The sequence below is a fragment of the Monodon monoceros genome, unplaced genomic scaffold, assembly GCF_005190385.1.
Source record: "Monodon monoceros isolate NGI ecotype Baffin Bay Population unplaced genomic scaffold, NGI_Narwhal_1 Super_Scaffold_21, whole genome shotgun sequence".
NCBI classification, from domain to species: domain Eukaryota; kingdom Metazoa; phylum Chordata; class Mammalia; order Artiodactyla; family Monodontidae; genus Monodon; species Monodon monoceros.
In genome coordinates this window covers 114943839-114970150 of record NW_021703778.1, presented here as the reverse complement: position 1 = coordinate 114970150, position 26312 = coordinate 114943839, and the positions used below count along the sequence as shown (strand labels likewise).

Below are 26312 nucleotides of genomic sequence, written 5' to 3'. Positions count from 1 at the left end.
AATTAAAGTAATACTGCTGATTACTTCTTTGTACTTTTCTACATGGTATGAACTTTTGTTCAATAAGTATATATTATTTTTATAAAATCTGAAAAATATCTTTTCAATTTGAGACATGAAGGGCATATTTTCTGCATGTTTTAATTTAAAGTCAATGTCATTATTTACTAAACAAGAGATTCAATGTATTGAAAAGAAAAAGTACAAGACTTATGAATCTGAAAGGTCAATTTTTCAATTTCCAATCTTCCCTCTCTAATCATGTGACCTTGGGCTATTTCCTCACCAGTAAGACCTGAATAATAATACCTATTTTACAGAGTTACAGTGTGGATTGAATGAGTAATATATGTAAAATGCCTTTAAGTGCAGTGCCTAGAACATAAGAGATATTAATAAACATCAGTTCCTCTCCATCTTGAAAAAGTAATTTGCATCTGAGTATTTAGAAACTGGTGAGAGGGCTTCCCCGGTGGCGCAGTGGCTGAGAATCCGCCAATGCAGGGGACACGGGTTCGATCCCTGGCCCAGGAAGATCCCACATACCACAGAGCAACTAAGCTCGTGTGCCACAACTACTGAGCCTGTGCTCTAGAGCCCGTGAGCCACAACTACTGAGCCTGCGTGCTGCAACTACTGAAGCCCATGCACCTAGAGCCCATGCTCCACAATGAGAGAAGCCACTGCAATGAGAAGCCCGTGCACCGCAATGAAGAGCAGCCCCCGCTCGCCGCAACTAGAGAAAGCCTGTGTGCAGCAATGAAGACCCAACACAGCCAAAAATAAATAAATAAATTTTTTTAAAAAAAGGTGAGGAGTGGTGAAGAAGACTAAATTCATTTCCAAGCCCAGCTTATTAATTCAAAAACAAATCTTCACTTGACCACTCAATACAGAAGCATACAAAAATCTCAAAATTGGGAAGGACCTTGATATTCAACACATATAATCTCTCACTGTAAGTTGAAATCTCCATTCCAAGAAACATCCATGCCTAGAAACAAAAATACCTTCCAAGCTTCAGTATAACAACAGTGATAATTTAACAGTTAATATCTACTGAGTGCTTACTATATGTCAGGTACCTGGCTAACAGAATTATCTTATTTAACCATCACAATAACTCTATGAAATAGGTACTAATGATATCTCTGTCTTTAGGTAAGGAAACTGGTGGTAGACGATAGAGTCAGAATATCAACCAAGACAGGTTGACTCCAGACCCCATATTCACCCACTGTGCAAACTGCTTCCCCTTGAAGACTGCAAGGGACAAGTCTTCCAAAGGCCAGCTATTAACAATAGTTCTTCATTTTAGAGGGATCATCCTGATCACTAGTCAAAAACTACATGCTTATCACTTCCTCATACAGTTCCTCTGGAGCACTGACATGTCATTTCTCATGATGGTCTTTTTCTTAATGTGTAACAAGTAATTCAACAATGAGAATCAGATACCTGAATTGTATAACTTTTAGAATTAGGAGGGGCTCTAGATTATTACTTAGTACAGTCCCATTGTTTTACAGATGAGTAAACAGGCCCAGAGAATTTTAAGTAATTTGTCCACAAGTAATTAGTTGACAATCCAGTGCCTGAAACAAGTCCATGAACACTACCTCACCTCCCCCAAAGAGTATAAGCTCCTTGCAAAGAAGCAATGTGCTGAAAGCGGAGAAGGAAAGGTCAGATTTTGTGAATAACTGTATCATAACAAAGTATGTTCATAAGGAACATAATTTCACTACTGGTGAAATTAAAAGAAACTGATTTCTTTAAACACCACCTTTTTTCTCAGTTTTAAAAGTGTACTTTTTACACTACTCATTTAAATTAGGAAAAAGAACAATTTGATGAAAAAGCCTAAGAAAATTTAATACTTACCCAATTATCATGTGCTTTTTTCTCATGAGAAATAATCTGAAAAAGAAAGTCATTAAAATAGTACTGACAACAATTTTTTTCAGTAAAAAACATTCACACCTACCACTATGATTTAGTACACAACTCATAAACTCAAAAATAACTCAAGCATCTCTAAAAAGTCAGCAAGTAACATTTTAAAGCAAATTTTCATATACATATGATCTACTCTATTATACTTTTAAACAAAAACTGAATGTAAAGACAACTAAAATTTTTGTCTAGTAACATTTCTATTTTACACAATTATCAACTACAATAGGAGGTGCCAATTAAGAGACAACTAGCCAGACTAAACAAAGGCCCCAATGCTGATATATGTTTATTTATTTATGCAACCCAAATTCCCAAATCAGCATCAGTTCACATGGCAACTTTAAACAATATCTTTTGTTCCAGAATCTCTGCCTACCTAGAAATGTTCCACAGCCATGTGCAAAACCTTAAGAGAGTAACTATACTCCTGCATCAAAACAGATACCAATTCAAACAAATCACAACTGTTTTAAGTCATACACACACACACACACACACACACACACACACACACATGCATGCACATACCTACCTGTCCTTGATAAGAATGAATGGTTCTCTCCAATTCTTCTTCTAGATCTTTGGCTCGCTTTCTATAAAGAACAAATAATCATTCTACTATTAACATATACTAAGAAATTATAGAACACACTATCTCTACTGAAAATATTAATTAAAACACCCAGAGTGCTTTGTTTCATGTAACTCTAGAACTCCACATGTTAATCACCTTTACGAGGTTCTAAAGTATATTTTTTCCTGATATAATTTCAACATTAATTAAGCTTTAGGAGTACTACTACTTGGGTTTACCTAAATCAAGATCATGAAAAGATTAGATGGTATACTGGCTTATTTTTATTTTTAAGAAGCATAGTATTGGGAGATTTATTCAGACTTCATATAATCTTAATAGAACTCTAGGAAATTAATGATCTATAAGAAATAAATTGTTATTTATTACCTTTATAAGACTAAAAGACAATTCCTTCTTTTGGATAAAATTCAAGCTTACTCTTCCCAATGTAAAATGAAGTATCACAACTATTTGGAATACTGTTGAATCTTGCCACTTATTTTCTCTGGGTTTTTATTATATCTATTATTTTACCTTAGCTCAGTGAGGATTGAGCTAAGGTAAAAACTAGACTTACGGTCTTATAAACACTTCTTCATAACTTTAATTAAGGCTTAACTCTCCTTTTGGTGGCATACTTCTCAAATTGATTAACATTATATACATTCTTCCCCATGTGAACCAAAGAGGAAAGACCTTAAAATTAATCACATTCATAAAGTTCTTAACATTAACATAAAATAGGATCGCTCATATTCAAATCCAACTAATGTGAGAGATTTAAAATCGCACACACTGAAAGTGCGATTCCTTTCTATATTTTCTGTGTAATTGCAAAATAGCAAGACATCTAAGGCAAAAATAATGAATCAAAAATATGTGGGGTTTTTTTGGTTGCTTTATTATTTTTTCTGGTATTGGGCTTTTGGATACTCTTCCCACCTCAAAAGAAAGGGGTAAAATATATTCAATACCTATAGGTCTCCAGCTCTTCAGCTGCATGGCTGATCTTTTCATCTGCTTTGGAAAGTTTCTCCTCTTTCTCTAACCGGTAGTTTTCCTCTGCTGTTAACTTCCTTAAAACAAAAAGTGTTTTATTTCTTTTACTATATGTCATAAAATAATCAATAATCAATTACTGCTTCCCATAAAGCAATCTGCAAATACCAGTAAAAACATCACATGCAAGAAAAAAATGTACCTGAGTGTGGAATTTAATATTATAAACTCAAATTGTAAAGCATCTTGTCTAATACAGTACTAGTAATACAGAAGTTTCAAGAGTTTTCTATAAGAATTTATCACAGAAATAAGATTATCAAAGGTAAATATTAATAAAAAATATTATGACTCTATATTATTTACCAAGCTTTCTAGTATAAAGTATTACATTTATTAGACAAGAAGTCACCAACTAATGAACTATGTTTCAATAATTTTTAAATTGATTGTTAGTTGTTAAAATAGTGATTGGGCTTCCAGGCCAGGACACACGCACATGCGCGCGCACACACACACACACACACACACAAATGAACCCAAAGTAAATAAAATTTAGTGTCCAACTTACTACTTCTACTTAACCATAATAGCTAATTTAATGAGCCCTTGAGCATGTGCCAGAAACTCTTCTTTCACCTCTCTATATATTATCTTATTTAATTATCACAATAGCTCTACAAGAAGGGTACTGTTGGGCTTCCCTGGTGGCGCAGTGGTTGAGAGTCCACCTGCCGATGGAGGGGACACGGGTTCGTGCCCCGGTTCGGGAAGATCCCACATGCCGCGGAGCGGCTGGGCCCGTGAGCCATGGCCGCTGAGCCTGCGCGTCCAGGGCCTGTGCTCCGCAACAGGAGAGGCCACAACAGTGAGAGGCCCGCGTACCGCAAAAAAAAAAAAAAAAAAAAAGAAGGGTACTGTTTACAAAAAGAAAAATGAAGCCCAGAGAAACTAAATAACTAGACCAAGGCATACAGTCAGCAGTTAGTGACTCCATTATACTACATCACCCATGTTGTTTCATACGGTATCATTAATAACACTGGTCCCTCAAGATATACTTGTTGAAGGCCACAGGAAAACATATTTGGAGTCCTACCTATGGATGCCCCACCTTTTTCATGAGCTTTGGGGAAGAACATGACAAACCACTGAAGAAATTCTACATGTCAACAATAAATGTTTTATATTCCACACACTACATTACCTATTGCTTAGGAAGCACTCCCCAACTCAATCGTTTCACAGGTGTTATAAGAAAATAAGTCATCTCCTTAGGAAAAGCATGAAAGTGTAGTGGGCTTGGAGATGGAAGAGAGGTGTGTTCTTACTGTATAGACTGTATGATTTAAAATGGCCAGAAATTTATGACACCCCTCCAGTTGAGAGGTAAACTCTATGAACCCTCCTCTTGAATTTGGGTGGGCTCATAAAGGATGGAAATTGAGAACTGAAAACATTTCAAACTAATAAATGAAATCGCAATGTGAATAACAAACACGCATACAGCTAGGATTTCTGCTCAGCTTCCCATCCTTGCTTTGAGTATCTACAGAGAATACTTTTTTTCTTTGAAAGTTTAAACATCACTCATTAAATTTCCATAATCAAACATATATTTTTTTGTTCAGAAGATACACTCAAAAGTATTCCTTTCACCTCAAATAATCCATTATGTCCAAAATTTACTCACAGTATCTTTCATCCTAACCTAAAAGAAGGACTCATTCCTAGGTTTACTGACAGAAACCATGAGGCTACCCTCATGGTAGCTCTTCCATTTTGTCAAGTTTATTTCTCTTTTATGCCTGGAGCAGTCCCCAGTGGCCCAGAAGTCCATGATGAATAGAAAGGTTGTAAATTCTGAACTGAATCCAAAGCATGATTGAAGTACACAGCTTGGTAGTCAAAGAGCCTAACAAATCACCTAGCATCCTGATGTCAGTGAAGTTTTAATATTCTCCACCAGTTTCCGAACACATACAATAGAATCTCATTATTCCCGCTAGTTATGGTCTATAAAGTCACCACAAATCCTAAATTAGCAAATACTGCTCCTAGGGGAAACACAGGGTTAGATTCCTATGAGCTCTGATCACAGCACTTTTATCATTAATACATAACCCTGTTGTATGTGTTTCTGGTTAAAGACACCTTATTTAATATATACTGCTGATTCATAACAAGGAACTCATAGCCCACAGCATTATAACTCATGCCTGAACAAAGTTTATCTGCACATATATTTTCTCTAGAAGGTGCACCCCTGCCTTCCTGCACTTAGCAACGCTAGACAGCACTTCAGTACTACACTTGGGGGCCATTTTAAACAGCTAAATCACCAAAAAAATAAAAAATTAAGATGTGGCCCTAAATAAAGAACACTTGTTTACAGAATGAGAGCTGAAACAAGAAGGCAGAGTTCTTGTTCGACCTCAACTGGGAACATGCACACTGGGCAATTCAAAGTTTCTGCCACTCTGTGCAAGTTTGCAAATGACCACTAAAGCTTTGCAAGCATTGATTTTTTTTTAAGATATTTTTATATACATGTTTATTTATATTTATTTATTTTTGGCTGTGCTGGGTCTTCATTGCTGCGTGTGGGCTTTCTCTAGTTGTGGCGAGTGGGAGCTACTCTTTTGTTGTGGTGTGTGGGCTTCTCACTGCGGTGGCTTCTCTTGTTGCAGAGCATGGGCTCTAGGCGTGTAGGCTTCAGTAGATGCAGCAAGTGGGCTCAGCAGTTGTGGCTCGCGGGCTCTAGAGCGCAGGCTCAGTAGTTGTGACACACGGGCATAGTTGCTCCACGGCATGTGGGATCTTCCCGGCCCAGGGCTTGAACCCGTGTGCCCTGCACTGGCAGGAGGATTCTAACTGCTGCGCCACCAGGGAAGTCCCACTAGTATTGATTTGGGGTTACAAATAAATTTTCACAAGTAGGTAAATTTACAAATACAGAATCCTCGAATAATGAGGATCAACTGTAAAAACTTGCATTAAGTTATAAAGAGGCTTGAAAGTCTGTTACATTTTATTTCCTTTAATGACAAAAAAATGTGATATAGTGTTCTTTGGAAATCTGGTGTCTCCAGATATTTTATTTCCTTTAATGATGAAAAACATGTGATATAGTAGTATTTGAAAATCTGGTGTCTCCAGATAGATATCTCAAGGGTCTTCTGTGTATCTATGCATTCAAGCATCAGCATACATACACATACACACACACACACACACACACACACACACAATCTTTCACTACAATATATAAAAGCACTAAACATATTTATTCATATATTCAACAAATACTTATTGAATAACTACCATGTGCATAGTTTCAGGCACTGGGAATACAGAAGAGAAGAGAATGAAGTAATTATCTCATGGAGTTTACATTTAATGTGGGGAAGATTTTTTTAAAAAAAAGATAATCAATCATCAGAGGATAATGAAGAAAAATAAAGCAAGATACAAGATAAAGGGATAGGAAGGGGCAGGTATTATTTTAGTTACACTAGCCAGGGAAAGATTCTTTGAGGTAACATTTGAACCTAGACTCAAGTGAAATGAAGGATTGAACCTTACACAGGGGAATAACCACTCCAGGCAGAAGGAACAAGTGCAAAAGGCCCTGAGCTACAGATGTGCTTGGCATGCTAAAGATCATCAAAAAGGCCAGCATGGCTGGAAGATAGTGAGGGAAAAAGAAAATGAATAAGCTAAAATTAAAGAGGTAGCAACAGGCCAGATCTTATAGGGTCTTGGAGGCCATGATAAAAGCTGTGGATTAAATTCTGAGTGTGATGTGCAGGCACTTGGAATTTCCAAGCAAGAGAGTGACAATACCCATAATTTATGTTTTAGAGGGCTATGCTACTGAAAACACATGCAGGAAGTTAAGAGTGGAAAGATGGAGACCACTCATGAGGCTACTGCAATAAACCAGGTACTAACAGATGATGGCTGGGATCAGAATAGCAGTGTGGAAGGTGGTGGAAAGTGGTCAGATTCAAGACATAGGAAAGCTGACAGAATCTGACAATTGACTGAATGAAAGAGAGAAGGCAAGGATGGCTTAAGCACCTGCTCTGAACAATTCAGCAAATAACACTGCCTTTTACTGAGACAAGGAACACTGGGCTGCAGCAATTTACACAGGAGAGAGGAATCAGTTTTATATATATCCGAGATGGAATTAATGGATAGTTCAATTAGTAAGATGTCCACCCAGATTCCCAGACCTAGCTTGCAATATTGGGAAGTTTAATTAGCAATAATTTGCTGACTACTTATTAGAAGTTAAAGAGGATTTTGTGAACCAGCCTGGAAAGTCTACTATCATTTATATTTTCTTCCTTGAAAAAAAATATGTCAAAATCAAATAAGTTTCTTAAAAATAAATTGATGAAAAGCAACCCAGTCATAAATTGAGAACTGTGAATAAGCCGCATGCATATGCAACATTTTTAAGCTGCTTTATTTCCCACTCAGTGGAGTTACCAACATAATTTTTATTACCTGTGAAGTGTCATTTCATTTTCTTGATACAGTTCAGTCATTACTTTAAGTTTCTGCTGAAGCTTTTGAGTCTCACTTTCAAACTGTGTATTTTCTGACTGTAAAGATGCTTGTTCAGTCTGGAGATTTTTAATACACTCTACAGAAAAAGTTTTTAAATCACAATTAAAGGAGCAAATATTCTAAGTTGCACAGTAACATTTCATAAAAATAAAAATTACCAAAAGTAATTAATAAACTAAATTCTTTGCAACAGAAAATTTATAAGGTATTTTGTTCACCTAAATACCTTTTAACATTTTAAAGAGCTATATAAATTATTATAAATTTTTTTATTATTTAAAGATTTACTTAAAAAAAAATTTCCTAAAACCTTCAATATTCTAATTCTAGCATCCAATTTTCAGTTTAGGAGACAAAAGCCACTAAAATTCTCAAAATTTTGGTGATGAGGGTTTTGAAGGCAAATATTTTAGTTCAATATTTTCCATGAAACTACTTCCACATGATGAATAATGCATGTTTTTTATCTAGTAAAAACTTTATCCATTAATACTTAACTTCAACCCAGCCTCTTTTTAAGCCAAAATTTTGATATGTGTTATAAATCAAGCCAGAAATTTGGATCTTCTAATAACAAATGCTCTAAAGTCTTGCTAGTTTAAACCATATCAAGACTGGAAAGAAAAATACCAATTTTAGCTTTGTTTCAACCTAAAAGAATTATCTATGGAACTAAAATTAACAATTCTAATTAATTATGAATATTTTATAATTAGTGCAACCACTGTTTTTAAAACCTTATTACTCTTCCAACATAACTTAACTCAACTCCTCTAAGACTGAGGTGATATCTCCCCAAAAGTGTGTATGAATCACCACTATACCATATATCTTAAAACAAGGCAAAACACTCTGCCTAAAGAGGGCAGTTTCAAAATCATACTAACAAGCATTAAAATTTTATTTACATGTAATAGTATATAATTATTCTAAAACATCTATTAATTAAAGGTACACACCAAAATGGTAGTTTAAGTAAATACCTTAACATTGAATGATTAAATGTGCAAGAAATTGTTCACCTGTCTTTCCACAGAAATTTTTAAATCTATATCAGTTAAAAAGTCTGTTGAGCTACGCTTTAAGCCATTGCCACTGTTAAGTCTTAACAATTCTTAACAAGCCACTGTTAAGTCATTTAACTGAAATTAATGTTGGATATTATCTCTATTAAAATTGGATCATCCCTACTTTTTTTTAAAAAAAATTAAACCAACAGTTAAATCTTCATTATATTTTTGTACTTCTACCTTAACTGTTTTGTTTCAAATCCTCTGTATCTTAAAAGAGGACTGTAAATGATTACTGAAAAAGGTAAGATCAGAGGAGAAACAGTTTAGAAGAAAACTTTCCTGTTATGAATAGAAGATCAATTATAGAAATTTATCTTTCATGACCCATTAAAAAAAAGAAAGATTTGGAAGAAGCATACAAACACAAAGTCTCCAAATACTACCTTTAGAAAATAATAATTTGCCAAGAAATTTTATTAAGTGATGGGGTAACTGATGAGCAAATTCCTTGCTTTTCTAGCACTTACTACAGTTCCTCACTGAGAGCCTGTTAATGTATTAAAATATGGCTTCCTTGAAAGCAGGCTCCATATCTTTTCCTCCTGTAAATCTCCCATGGCTTTTAGCACTATGCTTTACATATAGCAAAACGTTATTTTTAAGTTAATATTAATGTTTTTCAAAATTCAAAAATAATCCAACTACCAGTATCGTGTGAATAGGGCAATGATAATTTTTTAAATAATCTGTATCTCTGGTGGTTCAACCTTTTCAAAAAGTGTCTTATTATAAATACAGTTCACTTATTTTAGAAATTATTGAAAATACAGATAAGTACAAAGAAAATAGAAATCTGTCCCATATTCAAAGAGAATCATGGTTGACATTTGAGAATGTCCTTCCATTATTTTTTTATGCTAACAGTTACGGTGAATTTTTTTTTTTTTTTTTACAAAATGGAATGTTACTTATATCAACTTTAAAAAATTTCAAACATAACTAACTGCATTTGTTTACTTTAGGGAAAAAACACTATCAGCAAAATAAATAAAAATCTTTTCAATAAAAAAAAACCAGTTCTACAGGTCTAACATCATTCCTGTATGTGCTAATATAGTATGCACGTACATTAAAGGAAAAAACTATTCTGTAAAAAGTTCTGTAAAATACAGTAGTACCACTACTAAAAATCAATTTTGCAGTTAACAAAGATTTTTTTTTAACATCTTTGAGTATAACTGCTTTACAATGTTGTTAGTTTCTGCTGTATAACAAAGTGAATCATCTATACGTATATATACATCCCCATATCCCCTCTCTCTTGCACCTCCCTCCCACCCTTCCTATCCCACCCCTCTACTAACATTTTTAATTTGCTACTTTTTTAACAACTAAAACCATACCACGCGTGTGACACTGAAATTCAAAGGTAAGTAGTTTACATGTTTTTTAAAATAATGCCATTAATTTTATATAAATATGGAGAAAATGATATGGCTTTACCAACAACAATAAAACCTCATGACTAACTTCAGATAACCGACAAAAGTAAAAGTAAAAAAAAATCAAATTGTATCGCCCCATAATTGATTCAATTAATGTACCATTCTCTATAAGATGTATTTATTTAGAAAAACTTTATAAGTATGTAGATTACCTACCTGTAAGCTCTTCTTTTGTTTTATCAGCTTCGGATAATTGAGTGTAAATTTGGTTTCTTTCTCCTTCTAGGGTTTTTAAAGAAGCTCTTAACTTCAAAGAATGGGAGAAGGAGAAGGAAGAAAAGCAACATTAATCAATTGTACCAAAAAAACAAAAAAATCTCAATACACCATCCCAATCCCTTGAAGCTCTTTTACACTCTGATGGAATTATTGCCTAGACTACACAAACCAACAATGTAGCTTCCATCCTGGAAAGTTAGCAAAGTCATCAATAGCTGTAAATCTCCAAAAAGGAACAGAGAAGATCAGTGACAGATGCTTGAATAGTGGCTATCTGCTTTCAGCACGTAAGATTTTTTTTTCGTTTTTTGTATTTTTGTGTTTTTTTTTCCCCTGCAGTAGAAGCTTTGGAGTCTTAATGACTGGACCGCCAGGGAAGTCCCAGCACATAAGTGATGATTAAAGCAACCTTCAAACTACATTACCAAGACTTCACATAGATCAATAAAGATCAGGATACCACTACTAGGATGAAAAAGGTTAGGGATAAACCACAAGAAAATGAATCTAATACCTACTTCTCAAAATAAGATATTAGGCAATAGAGGATCAGAAAATACTGAGACCAGAGGATGAAGAATGCACAAAGAGGGAAGTATGGGAGAATATATAGTAAACATTCTTAATATATTCCTTATCCAAAGAAATGAGTGTATACCTTGAAAAATTTTATGATAAATTCTAAAAATTAACAATATGAATTTTATAATAACAATAGTTACTATAAAAAAGAAAAAAGCAATTGAAGAAAATTCTGATCACTTCTAAAAATTCTATCACTTCATGGTAACTATAACATGGACTTTTACAAGTTACTAGGACATATGGATGTTTATTTCTTTGTCTATATTCTTTACATTTCTGTAGTAATGCAAACCTTAGCAGCATGAATCAGTTTCTTCAAAGCTCCTTTTGGTTGATTATCTATAGTGAAAAACAAAAACATAATAATAAATTGAGAAAACAGTGCAATGCCACAACAGACATTCAAATGATTTTATTAGTTCACTCAACTAGAGCCTTATAATCCCTCTTCTTGCTACAATAAAGAATTTAATGTAAGACAGAACAGCCTCGAACCTGCTCCCAGGAAGCTAAACTAAAAAAGCACTGGAAGTACCATAGTATCATCTAACAAGGTTCTTCACCACTAACTCCAAGAACAGAGTTATAACAGGGATTTGGTATTCACCTAAATCCAGCCCACCGTCTCAATTATTCTTAGAATCTTTCAGCATACAAAATATGAGTGGAATTGTACTCCAAATTAAAATAACATTAAAAAGCATGAGTTTTCTCATTAGAAAAAGAATTATTTCTTACCAGATAAAGCAGAAGTGAAAAAGTATAAACAGAACTATACGTATTTACTTTGAAATGTACTTTTCTTCCAACACACTAATGCTATCATCAAAGAAAATCTTTTAAAAAATCACACCTTCTCCTTAATATTTGTTAATTATACAGGGGATGGAGGGAGAGAAAAGAGAAAGGGCACAAAAGTCAGAAGAACTATCATTGGGGGAAACTGGATGAAGATACAGGAGACTTCTCTGTACTGCTTTTACAACTTTCTGTGAGTCTATAATTATGTCAAAACAAAATGTTCTTTTTTTAAGTCAAAGGAATTGTTTGAAAATACACTAAGTGGCTACAGTGAACCTAACTTTTGCTGAGTTTCCAGACTGCAACCGGCAATGGCAATAAGAATTTGAGATGGCCAAGATTAAAGTACTGTAAACATCTGAACCATCTAAAAGAAGAGGTATCCTGAGGCATTCATTTATATAACACTCATTTTTCAAACTACTCACCCAGCCATTTGATCAGTTTACAGTACAGGGAAAAACAGGCATGGAAATGATTATGACGCAATGTGAAGAGTGCTGTATGTACAACATATAAAAAGAACAGAGAGGAAGAAGACTGAAGGTCTATCTGAGGGGCTGAAAAAAGATTTACTGAAAAGGTGTTATCCCAGCCGAAACAACCATAAGGGATAGTGAGAGAGGGACAGAATATTACACAAGTATATAAAGAACATGGTGCACATGGGGAACTAAAAGGAAATACAAGAGCCAGTCATCGTTTTCGGTAAAAGAGGATAAGTCATGACTTAATACCTAAGTGCGCACCATTCCCTGAATCACTCTTCATTTCCAATTCCAAGTTATCATCATCTGTTATGTCTTCTCCAAGCACAGCAGCCCAGTCTTTCATCTTTTGTAAGCGCTCAGTCAGAGACTTGACATTTAGCAACAGGGGAAAAAAAGAGAGAGGGTAATACCTTATGCTAACAGCTTTACAACTTCTGAATGCATAGTTGTAGTCTAAAAATCAATCCACACAGATGACGGTACAGGAGCTCTTATTCTCCACCTGGCATAAAATATGTAAACACTCTCAAAAACTAACATTTATTTACTATTAAACTCTGCAAGTTAAAAATCAAAACTGGTTATTCCTAAATCAAATACAATACTTGATAAATGGCCCATTTTTGCTAAAAGTATCACATGACTATAAAGCAACAAAACATTTCTTACGTGATGTTTCTCACTTGCCATAGTAAGAGTGGTCATTAACATGAGAGTCAATTTTGTGTGAAGTCAAACAAATCCTCAAGTGAGGTACATGATATATAAAAAAATCACAGATTTCACAGATTCAATTTATTCAAGTAAACAACTAGCTGAGGAACTCAACTGACATAAAGAAAAGGAAATTATAAAAGAGAATCTGAATTGGAACATTAGAGGTTTTCCAAGAGTACTTTTTTGAATTTTCTTAAATAAAGGAAGATTTTCTTAAACCATAGAGAATAAAATAGACTGTCCCACATATTTCTGTGGAAGGACCCACCTAAAAAAACCCATTCTGCTCTACAATTTCCACCCTTCGATCTCCTCCCTCTTGAGTTCCAGGCACAAATATCATGGCCTACAACTTTGAGTAGAGCTTGAGATTAGCATCTCATTCTTGTTCTGTTAGGAAGAGTCCCAAGTTCTTTAGTAGAGTAAGTTTAGGGAAAAAAAATAAAAAAACAAAAAAAATAAAACAAATTATGAATACAAATCCTAAAGATGGAATCTTAAAAACATCCTTAGTAGCAACGTAAATAACATAAATGTATAGCTTCCAAGATGAAAACATCCACTTCATTGTGCAGATTACAGAATGTTAATTGTACAGCTTATTACTTAGTATTTACACTTGAGTATCTGTTTGCAGTTTGAAAGTATAAGATTTAAAAGGGTAGGCAGGTGGACATATATACACTACCAAATGTAAAATAGATACCTAGTGGGAAGCAGCCGCATAGCACAGGGAGATCAGCTCTGTGCTTTGTGACCACCTAGAGGAGTGGGATATGGAGGATGGGAGGGAGATGCAAGAGGGAGGAGATATGGGGATATATGTATATGTATAGCTGATTCACCTATAATGCAGAAACTAACACACCATTGTAAAGCAACTATACTCCAATAAAGATGTTAAAAAAAATTAATTAATTAAATTTAATTAAATAAAAGGGTAGGCAGGAAGAAGTGGTAGGAGGGAGAGACGGGGTGTAGGAAAAAAAAAATCAACAAATCCGAATAGTAATATCAACTATTTTATTCCTATTGGAGTCAAATTTCAATTAGCTTTACTTAAAGTATTCCTCTCTGTAAAAGTACATGTATCAGTTAATCTAGTATTAAAGACATTCACCTAATACACATAACCTCATTTGTCCAGTTTATAAAATTCTTTCCAACCTCTTCTTATCAACAAAAAAAGATGGCAATCTTAAGATAAAAGGTAAAATCCAATATCCTTTGTCTTTCTTCACTAAATACCTAGGCTAAAATACAGAGGAGAGAAGAAAAAAGGACACAGGGAATATAGATGTATATATACTACAAATCTACAAAGTCTTCAAGGAACATTAGGCAGCAAGGATATCAACACTGGTACAAATTGGAATGTATGCCCAAAAGTACACTTCCTCAAATTTGGCCAAATAAATTATCAAAATAAAAGCTGCTAAAAACAAAAATTTTCAAATTCCATAGATTAGTATAAAATTCTAGCTTAACTCATTCACTAAACCAGCAGGGTCATTTACCTTCATCTGATTTTCTTTATCACATAGAACTTGTTCCACATGTACTTTGGAGTCTTCAAATGTTATTTTCTGTTTATTAAGTTCATTCACTTGCTCTCTCCATTCTTCAGCTTCTTGTAAAAGCTAAAATTCAAACCCCAAATAAAAAGAAAAGCAACTCATATTATCTCATCATACTTATGTGTAGGTACACTTATTTATATATCTAAAGTGTATCATTAATAGAACCTCACAAAAAGGAAAAGTACCTCATTATCTTATCATATGTAGGTGTAGATGCACTTATTTATATACCTAGGTGTACCACTAATAAATATACAACACAATGTGTTACTGAGAAGGGAGAGAGAAAGGGAGGGGGGGAAGGAGAGAGGAAGGAAAGGAGGAATGGAATGAGGAAAGAAGGGAAGGAAGGAAAGCGGGAAGGAAGGAAGGGCTCCTGTTTTCAAAGAACTTTCAAAACAGGGGTAAGGCAAAATAAGACACTTAAACATTCTTCAACTGATTTACATAATAAACTTATATCAAATAAAAAGGTTTCTAAGACAAGCATATTTGTTAGATTTGGCCATTCCTTATATCCCATATAACATGCCATACCTTACTTGTATTAAAATTTATTTTTTTAATCATGTGCCATTTTGTGGTTAATTAACCTTCAGAATACCATTAATCTAGAACAGGTCAAATTCTGCATAAATAATCTTTTACTGTATATACTTTTACAGGAGAGGAAAGATTTTCTCAACATGAATAAAAGATAAAGATTGTTATAAAAGATAAACTTAACTACATACTGCTTAAAAGCTTTGCAAATCAAAAAATAACAGAAATAAAATTTAAAAACAAGTAACGAGAAAGAAATTCTTATATATACCAAAGCGTTAACAACCTTAACATGCAAAGAGCTCTTAGAAGTCATTAAGAAAAATAGCCCACCCCAAAAAAAATAGAATCAGCAAGCAATTTAAAAAAGAATCAGCCCATATATATATATATATGAAAAAAAAGGCCAATTTTATTTAGTCTTTAAAACTCTATTCTATCAAATAGTAATTACTGGGTTTCTCTGAAAAACTAAGGCTTCATTAGCATATTCCCTAGCACAAGAAAAACCAATCCTTCTCCATGCATGTATAATAGAATAAGACAACACTGACAGATTAAAAATAAATAAGAATTGAAGAATGAAAGATTTGGTGATTGGCTGGTCTCTAGTGATTTACTAAAGACACTGCATACACAGCATGCAGTCTTATAAGGTTAAAGAAGGAATGTGTTAGAACATGGAATCAGTGAATACAGAATAGTTTATTTCAAGAACTCTGGTGATTAAAAAGGAATTAGATGAAAGCAGCTATAAAGAGCAAGACAATCTAGATGAAATTTTTTTTTCAAGGTACAAAAGGTCACTTTTGATTATATTGATAACATAGCAAAATTAACACAGGGTGTACTTTCTCCTGAAATCTACTAAGATGACAGTAAAGAGGTTTAAGGGAAAAAAAGCATAAACCCTCAAGGAAAAAGAGAAAACGTGATGAGGAAAACGATAATTCTAGAAGTGGAAAGTGGAAAGAGATGGAAGCACAGTAAAAGACCAGACAGAAGTGAAATCTAAGGCAGAAGATGGGAGACTCTAAAAGCAGGTTGACTTGATACAACTCAGAATGGCTTATGATTTGGAGGCACAAGTACTATGGTATATGCGGAATGAAAAGAGGAGGACTACTCAAAAGTCTTTATGAAAAGCAGTTAGAAAATCCCCTAAGTTCTCCCTGCACACATATACACACACTCTAATGCTCAATCCATCCCTCTCCCCCACAAATACCACTGTCTTTCACATGCATGCACACATGCACGTGCACAGGCACACTCACACACATACACACACATCTGGCAAGAACCTGGAAGGTTATTCTCTGGAGAGCTAGAATCTGAAACTCTGGGACACCTGACCAGGTAAAGGTGTGAGTAACAAGCTGAAAACATAAAAGCATTAAGCAAAAGTTGACTTACTGAAATGAAGAGTGAGATACCAGCCCTCCTTACCTCACTAAGCTGCTTACCTCACTGCTGGCAAACAGGCTTATACCTCCCAAATGGGAACTATGGAGGAGTCATCCCTGTGGAAAATGGTCTTTGAATACCAACAATCAGGGATCCTCCAATGAAATACCCTAGCCAGATTACCCTATGGAGGGGTCCACAAAAAACACACACAGGGCTTCCAATTAGATTTGGAGAGCTTCACTATTAAATGAGTAGACACCCAAGAACCATCAAATACCTGAAAAAAGAAACTCTTAGATAAAAGACATAGACTAAAACAGAAAATAAAGGAGCTCAAAGGAAACAAGGCAACTCAGGGAAAAACATGTCAAAAAAGAGAAAAAAAAACCCATAATATCCTCAGCAAAGTAAGACACTGCATCCATGAAACCAGAAAAAGGCATAAGCAAAACAAAGAACTCTTAAAAGTGAAAAGTATCAGAGAATAAGTGAATGAAAGTTCCACAGACACAAAGAAACCAAAATAGACATTTTCAATAATTTCATATATCATACAAAATACACCCCAAAAAGTATGAAATAATTTAAGTAAATTTCCCAGAACTGAATCAAGAGCAAGTTTCCAGACTGAGAGTATCCAACAAATGTATAGAAAAAGACCCACACTAAGGCACACCATCATGAAATTTTAGAGAACTGGAAACAATGAAAGATATTAAAATTTTCTACCGGAGAAAAGAGTAGGTCACAAAAAAGGTTCAGTAATCCAAATAGCATTTGACTTCTCAAAAGTAATACTGGAAAATGAAGACAATAGAGCAATTATGTCAAAATATCAAGAAAAAAAAATTTCAACCCAGAAGATACCCAACCAAAATGTTAACAGTATGAAAGAAGAAGACAGTCTAAGTCATGAAAGTTTTTTAAAAGTTACCTCCTATACCTTTTCTCAGGAAGCTAATCAAGGGAATTCACCACATAAAAGCACAGGTAGGACACAGGAAATAAAAGATCTAACACAAAAGAAAGACAAGGGAAAGGATGGGGGTGAAGTGAAACCTCAGAACAGCAGAAGTATAACAGACCTAGAGAACAAGTTCCTACTGGACCAGGAGGATGGAAGACCCCAGGAAGGACTGCTTCAAGGAAAAAATGAAATTAATAGATTAACCAAAGCATTTGAACACATAAATATTTACATAATCTCTAAAAGAGGTATATATGATTGAACTACAGATGAATTACAGATAGGTATAAAAAGAAGACAATTATTAACTCTAGGGCAAATAAAATGTTGAGTGAAACAGAATATGTAATCAGAGCACACCATGTGTCTCAGCTGTAATATTTAGAAAATCATAAATAATGTAATCATTAAAAAATTTTCCCACTGAAAAATTATAACTGTATCGGGAGAACAGTTGGAGAGGAAATATATTTGGGTATGTGGCAGTGTACACATATGTGGGGAGGAAGAGGGTAAAAGTTAAATCCTCATTAGATCTGCCACAACAACTGCTTCTGTCTTCAGGGCCCAGACACACAGCTGCAATAACTCTCACGGTATTCTCTGCCCTCCTTCAGTCTGGCTTTGAAGATCTGTGCTAAATGTTATTTGTTATTATTAAAATGCTGAGTGCCCGGGCTTACTTTCACTCCTGGGGGAAGAGGGTTCCAGGAATACAGACCTCTGTATCCTATATAAAAGAGACACCATAGGATACAAAGGAGATTGTCCTGATCTTGTGGTATCCAGAAAGAGCCTACTTTTGCCCCTAGCATGGGTCAGTCATGACTATGCCCAGAACGTTTATAATTACATACTCACAAGCTGGAGTCCCTTTACAGTACAAACCTGTTTCTGGCTTTCCTGAAGTTGAGAATTTTCACTCAAAGCCTCTTTTATAGCTACCTTAAGTCTTTCTTCATTCATCTGAAATATTTTGAAGGTTGTTTTGGCCTAAGTAAAATACAACATATTGAGATTATAAGAATTAGTTTAATACAATAGCTCTTTTTTACGCACACTCCCTGAAACATGGAATTAAAGTCAAAAACATGCCAATATTATAATAGGAGAGGCAGCATGCTGTAGCAGAAAAAAAGTCTGGCCTAGACTCAAGGTCTAGTCACTCAAGGTCTAGTTGCTCCACCACTAACTTGCCACATGACCTTGGACAAATGATTTAACCTCCTGTAACCTTCTATGTACTACGTGGCAAATTCTGTTAACTTTCTACTCTCTGTCTCTCTTACCAGAATTTAAAATCCACAAGAGCCTTTCTATTTCGTCTACTAATATTAAGTGCCAATCACCTTCAGCAGTGACCAGTACATAGCAATGGCTCAATAAATACTGTCCAATGGAAAAAATGAACTTTCCTCAGATACCCTGTATTTTTAAAATATATCTGAATTCTATTATTATAGCTTATTCTTTAATTATAAAAGTAATAGTAAAATGTAAGTGATTTTCAAAAGCAACAGAGCTATTAAAGTAATTCAACTTACTTCAGATACTTGTGATTTGAGGGACTTTGATTCATCTTCTAGGGACTGTATCCTTTTTGAAATATCCACCATCTAAAAAGGCAGTATAAATCAATAAACAAGTATATACTAAACTCCTCCAGTTTCCAAGATGCCATATATATTAACTATATTATTAACCTAACACTTTTGCTCCAAAAGTGAGGGTTCAAATTAGGAAACATTCTCAGCCATATGCTTAAAGGGATTTCATACAAAAGTTACATAACAGTATTTCAACTCATCTTTAATATTTCGTAACACTTAAGTTATATAGGCACAAAAGAAGTCCACTAGCATCATATCTTACTAAATAATCTCACACACATCAAGATCCTCCTTAAGACAGATTCTAAAATAGAAAGACAAATAAAGGAAAGTTAAAGTTCTTAATACAAGTTTTGAGTAATTTAAAAAAATCCACTATGTATGTGTTCAACTTAAAATTATTTGTGTGAGCTACTTCCATAGTGCAAATAGAAAATTTCTATAAGAATATGAAAGAAATGTAACATAATAATGGTAACCTCTAACAAATGAAAAGAGCTAGTGGATATGGAAATTTTTATTCTCCAATTTACAGCCTTCTGTACTCTTTGGATTTCTTTTTTTTTTTTTTTTTTACAGTGCATGTAATACTTTAACCAATATCATATCATTTTTTTTAACTCAATAACTTTCTTTTTCCTACAGTTTCCTAAAACACAAAAATCTTACCAATTCATCTTGTTCCGAATGTTTAGATTTCTCTTCTTTTAACTCTTTTTCTAGAATGAGTATTTCATCCTCAAGTTCAGATGTGGACCTAGTCAGCTTTTCACAGACTGCCTAAAAGAGGAAGCCAACTTTATAAGACTGACATGAGAATTTTTGGTCAAGATAAATCAGATAAGTGTAATCAAATGCATACACTATAAGTTAAATAAGTCTAGTTTATATATTTGTTCATTTTTATAACACTGAAATAACAGCAATACTAGCAGGTATCGCAAATTTTTTCTATAAAGAGACAGAAAGTAAATATTTTAGGCTTGAAGGCCACATAGTTTCTGTCCCAGCTATTTAAGTGATATGCATATGTAGTGAGAAAGCAAAGGCTATACGTAAATGAATGAGCATGGCTGTGTTTCAATAAAATTTTATTTACAATAACAGGTGGAGAGCTCAGAGTGTAGTTTGCCAACTTCTGCTCTAAAGCATTGTAAAAGAAACCATAAGAAAAAAACCAAATTTAATATAAATACATAAAATAAAAAATAAATTCAAAAAACAATCAAAATAATATTCTACACTGAATTAAGACATATTTTCTGTGACCTTTTTAATTTAAAATGATTAGTTGTTGGATTATTCCAATTGGATTTTAAATACTGTAATAAACATACCTCTGATATTTGTGATCCTTCAACAAACTTGTTAAAAAAAAAACCAAAAGAATCAAAGAATTTAATGCAGGCCAAAATAAAAGTAGCACAAGTACATACGATATCATACTGGTTAAAAAACTCATTTATATATATATATATATATATATATATATATATATATATATATATATTTCCCCAAATTTGACTATCTGATTATATGAATTCTCTGACTTGAATCAAAATTACTCTATTGTTTTGATTTTATCTATAGATTCAAACATCAATTTTTGTAATTATATCACATTATAGTTTATATTCAACTATGTTTACCAATCTTGAAAGTAAACACTATATGTTTTAAAAAATTACTAAAATTAGAGGAAAACTTCCAAAATATTCATTATAAAGTAAAAATTTAGCTAATTTTATGGCCAGATTACATAAATTCAATGCCTGAGAATAAATTGGTGTGTTTTATTTTATCCACAACATCACAAAGCTTGAGTAAATATTTTTGCTTTCCAGTTTTTGCTGGTTTGTCAGCATGCTAAATTCCTTACAAAATTATCTTTTAATCAATCTAATAAATTACTACCATAACAGCAGTTAAAACAGAGGGTCAACAAATAAAATACAACAATTTCAACAAGTTCTTAAGAATATTAATAGGTAACAAATGAAGAAAGAAAAGGTTAAGAAATTAATTTCATTTGGAATTCAATTTATAATTTCCTTTGGACTCTACTAAGAAATTCTGATTCATGATACATATGCTTTCTGATGATTACAGACATCAGTGACTGAGAACCGCCAAGCTGAACGGTACAAAGTCCATTGTTTTCTACTTTAATATTAGTATGCTTTTTACAACATTTCCATCTCTAAAGAAATCGCTATTACTTATCCTAATTTGTCGTAGCTTAGCTAAATGACAAATTATCACAGTTTCCTTCCTTACTATTACCTAAATCATGCCTCACTCAGGAGAGCTGACTCTTTATCTCTTCCAAACTCCACATTCAGTGGCATCATGCTGGTACCTTGAAATTGGTCAAGGTGGGAGTATTTACACAACAGAACTCAGCAAATGCTACAAACAAAAGCTCCTGCTTTCTAAAGAGCCAGTTGTTAAACATTTACCAGCACACCACTGTGTATAACATAAATCTTTGGTCTAATTCTAGTCAGCTCCTAATACATTGGTATGAGGTAAAGGCAAGTACTGCCTCAACTTACATAATTTTTCATTGCCAACTATTCCTAAATTTATGAAAATAAATCCTATTTTTCCTTCCTAGAGCAAACTGAGTCAAAAAAGAAATGGCTACCTTAATACACTTCCCAGGAATGAAGAATCAAGAGCTTCTATATAGCTCTAGGTTACACTGAACTGAATATGCTTCACTCAAAACAAGTTATCAACAAGAGCTCAAATTTTTAAAATACCTTATGCTACTTACTAATATTCTGTTTCCTATATTTAACTTCTTAAGTTTTAACATCTAGAGATACTCTTTCACATTTCCTTTGAAATGTGAGTTTTGAGAAGATACATGACTTTCAAAATTTATGTTATTTAGTAAGAATCTTCCCCCTAACTTTTATAATTATACTATTTGTTTTTACCTCCAAACTTTGTGCTTCTGTTGACTCCTTCTCAAAGCTGGCATCCTTTAAAGATGACTCTAAGCCTTCATACTGAAAGAAAGCAACACTGTAAGTAAAAGGGCCGTAAATTTTATTCCAAACTACACCTGCCCTATGACCCACCAATTCCATGAGAAGGAAGAGTAAATCCTCACTGCAGAAAGATAACATTGCCCACAGTTTCAAATTTACCACTATAATTTCTGTTATACTATTACTGATACTCAACATAAAATAATCTGGCATTCAAGAAAACAAGAGCTGACTGAGAACCAAGAGAAAAAAATGAGCAAGAGAGCAGACTCTTGGAGGATTCAGGTAATACAGTTCTCCTTCAGACATTAAAATAAGTAAGCTTGATATGTAAGAGGAACCAAAATAATTAAACCAGAAAAAAAGAACTACAAAAACAGCCACACAAACTTTAGAACTGAAAAAGGAAATAAATGAAATTAAGATGGTTTAAAAGATGATTAGACGCAGATGAAGACAATTAGTAAAATAGAAGCTAGATTAGAAGAAAACATCTAGACTGAAGTGTGAACAAAGAGATAAGAAACCCAGAAAAGAACATAAGAGATACATGGGATATAGTAAAAAACTAAAATACAAGTATTTAAAATTACAGGAAGAGAAAAAAAAAGAAAGCAATAACAATATTTGAAAAGGTTATGATCAAGAGTGTTACAAAACTAAAGAAAGTCATTAAGCCACAGATTCTAGAACATCATGAAGCCCAGGGATGATAAATAGAAGAAACCACATCTAGACAACTAGTAACGCTGCTGAAAATCAAAGATAAAGAGAAAATCATAAAAGTAGCCAGATAGTTTCTTATAAAGTTATACAATACCTGCCCTATGACCTACCAATTCTAATACTAGATATTTACAAAAGAGAAATGAAAATATATACCCCACACACACACACACACAAAAAGATAGAATGATCATAGCAACTTTATTCATAATAGCCAAAAGCTAGAAATAACCATATTAAGTGGTAAATGGATAAAAAAAATTGTGATATGTTGATGTAATGCAAATTTACTTGCAAGTTAAAATTAAAAAACTACTAGTATATGCAACAACATAGTGAATCTCAAAAATACAATGCTAACTGAAAAAAGGCAGAAACAAAAGAGTATGATTTCATTTATACAAACTCTGAAACAGACAAAAACTAATTTATGGTGATAGAAATAAAAACAGTGGTTGCTGGCAGGGGTAGGGGACTGAGTGAAAATGAGCACAAGGGAAATATAAGGGTGATAGAAATGTTTTATGTATTGATGGGAGTGGTAGCTTCATGGGTGAATATACCTGTCGAAATTCACAGATCTGCATATTTAAGAATGTCCTTTTTATTATATGAAAATTATACCTCAATTTTTAAAATTGAAAGAGAAAAAATACAAAACAACATCACCAAATTGCAATAAGACTTATAGCTGACTTTGACCCACAAACAACATGCCAAGGAAAAAAATCAGTAAAATGAGATGTCCAAAGTGCTTAAAGAAAATAACTGCAACTGCCAACTCAGACTTCTATAAAGAGCATTACACAAAATGGAGAAATAAAGACATTATCAGACAAACAAAAACTAAGAGAATTTATCAACAGTATATTCCAGAAAAGAAAAGACCAGGAAGTTTCTCTATCCTTCAGGAGGAAAGAAAATCATCCCAGATAGAAGGTGGAAACGAAAGAAAGAATAAAAAACAATGGAAAGAATAAATGTGTGGATAAATCCAAATGAATCTTGACTGTTTCAAAGAATAATAAAACGATTTGGAGGTTTATATAAATATAAAGTCAAAATACAGTGCAACAGGGCTTCCCTGGTGGCGCAGTGGTTAAGAATCTGCCTGCCAATGCAGGGGACATGGGTTTGAGCCCTGATCTGGGAAGATCCCACATGCCACGGAGCAACTAAGCCCGTGTGCCACAACTACTGAGCCTGCGCTCTACAGCCAGTGAGCCACAACTACTGAAGCCCATGTGCCTAGAGCCCATGCTCCGCAACAAGAGAAGCCACCACAATGAGAAGCCTGCGCACCGCAATGAAGAGTAGCCCCCACTTGCCAAAACCAGAGAAAGCCCGTGTATAGCAACAAAGACACAACGCAGCCAAAAATAAAAATAAATTAAATAAATTAATAATGAGAAGAAAAATACATATATATATATACTGCAACAGCACTTAAATAAAAGGGGGCAAGTGGAATTAAAGCATTCTAAGATCTTTGCATTATCCAGTAAGTAGCAACAGCACAAATTTATATTAGAATTTAATAAATTAAGGATACATGTTGCAATCTCTAAGGTAACCATTAAAAAAATAAAATCTATAACAAATGCATTGATGTAGAAAATATTGAATTAATAAATGACTATTTCAATCCAGAAGAAAACAAGAGAAGAGAAAAAGCCACATGGGACAGGTGGGTCAAATAGAAAATAAACAGTTAAGATGGTAGATTTGACCCCTAATAAATTAGAAATTACATTAAATGCAAATGAACTAAATAATCTAATTAAAAGATTTTTTTAGACTGATTAACAAAAGCAAAACCCATCTGTATGTTGTTTCCAAAAGAGACAGCTTAAACAAAAGTATATAATAAGGTTGAAAGTAAAATAATGGGAAAAGATCTACCACGCAAATGTTCACCAAGTGAAAATTGGGATTGTTACACTGTATATCAGACAAAGTCAATTACAACAAATACAAAACAAAAAGACAACCTTCAGAATGTGAGAAAATATCTGCAAACAAAGCAACTAACAAGGGATTAATCTCCAAAATATACAAACAGCTCATGTAGTTCAATTATCAAAAAAACCCAAATAATCCAATCAAAAAATGGGCAGAAGATCTAAATAGACATTTCTCAAAAAAAAGACATACAGATGGCCAAAAAGCACATAAAAAGATTCTCAACATCACTAATTATCAGAGAAATGCAAATCAAAACCGCAATGAGGTATCACCTCACACTGGTCAGAATGGCCACCATCAAAAAACCTACAAACAATAAATGCTGGAGAGGGTGTGGAGAAAAGGGAAGCCTCTACACTGTTGGTGGGAATATAAATTGGTACAGCCACTATGGAGAACAGTAGGGAGGTTCTTTAAAAAACTAAAAATAGAACTACGATATGACCCAGCAATCTTACTCCTAGGCATGTACTCGGAGAAAACCGTAATTCAAAAAGATACATGCACCCCAATGTTCATTGCAGCACTGTTTACAATACAATAGCCAGGACATGGAAGTAACCTAAATGTCCATCAACAGAGGAATGGATAAAGAAGATGTAGTACATATGTACAATGGAATATTACTCAGTCATTAAAAAGAATGAAATAATGCCATTTGCAGCAACATGGATCGACCTAGAGATTGTCATACTGAGTGAAGTAAGTCAGACACAGAAAGACAAATATCATATGATATTGCTTATATGTGGAATCTAAAAAAAGGGGTACAGGCGCTTCCCTGGTGGCGCAGTGGTTGAGAGTCCGCCTGCTGATGCAGGGGACACAGGTTCGTGCCCCGGTCCGGGAGGATCCCACATGCCGCAGAGCGGCTGGGCCCGTGAGCCATGGCCGCTGGGCCTGCATGCCCGGAGCCTGTGCTCCGCGACGGGAGAGGCCACAACAGTGAGAGGCTCGCGTACCGCAAAAAAAAAAAGAAAAAAAAAAGGGGTACAAATGAACTTATTTACAAAATAGAAGTAGAGTCACAGATATAGAAAACAAACTTATGGTTACCAGGGGATA

General features: G+C 34.0%; 1 protein-coding gene across 14 annotated transcripts in view; it reads right to left on the bottom strand.

The window, feature by feature from the left end:
- The window catches only part of MIA2 (MIA SH3 domain ER export factor 2), a 110530-nt gene that overhangs the window by 29482 nt on the left and 54736 nt on the right, over positions 1–26312 (bottom strand). For 6 of the 14 annotated variants that reach the window (XM_029236724.1, XM_029236726.1, XM_029236731.1 and 3 more), the window contains 13 exons: positions 22503–22574; positions 20895–20921; positions 20227–20337; positions 19492–19563; positions 18836–18940; positions 14965–15087; positions 12977–13097; positions 11731–11777; positions 10791–10881; positions 8054–8192; positions 3511–3612; positions 2492–2552; positions 1885–1920 (listed from right to left, as the gene is read on the bottom strand). In XM_029236724.1, coding sequence (XP_029092557.1) covers positions 1885–1920; positions 2492–2552; positions 3511–3612; positions 8054–8192; positions 10791–10881; positions 11731–11777; positions 12977–13097; positions 14965–15087; positions 18836–18940; positions 19492–19563; positions 20227–20337; positions 20895–20921; positions 22503–22574 — 1107 coding nt within the window. Of the gene's footprint in view, positions 1–1884; positions 1921–2491; positions 2553–3510; positions 3613–8053; positions 8193–10790; positions 10882–11730; positions 11778–12976; positions 13098–14964; positions 15088–18835; positions 18941–19491; positions 19564–20226; positions 20338–20894; positions 20922–22502; positions 22575–26312 lie in introns of those variants that run through there. The other 8 variants (XM_029236728.1, XM_029236727.1, XM_029236733.1 and 5 more) reach the window with 4 other exon arrangements.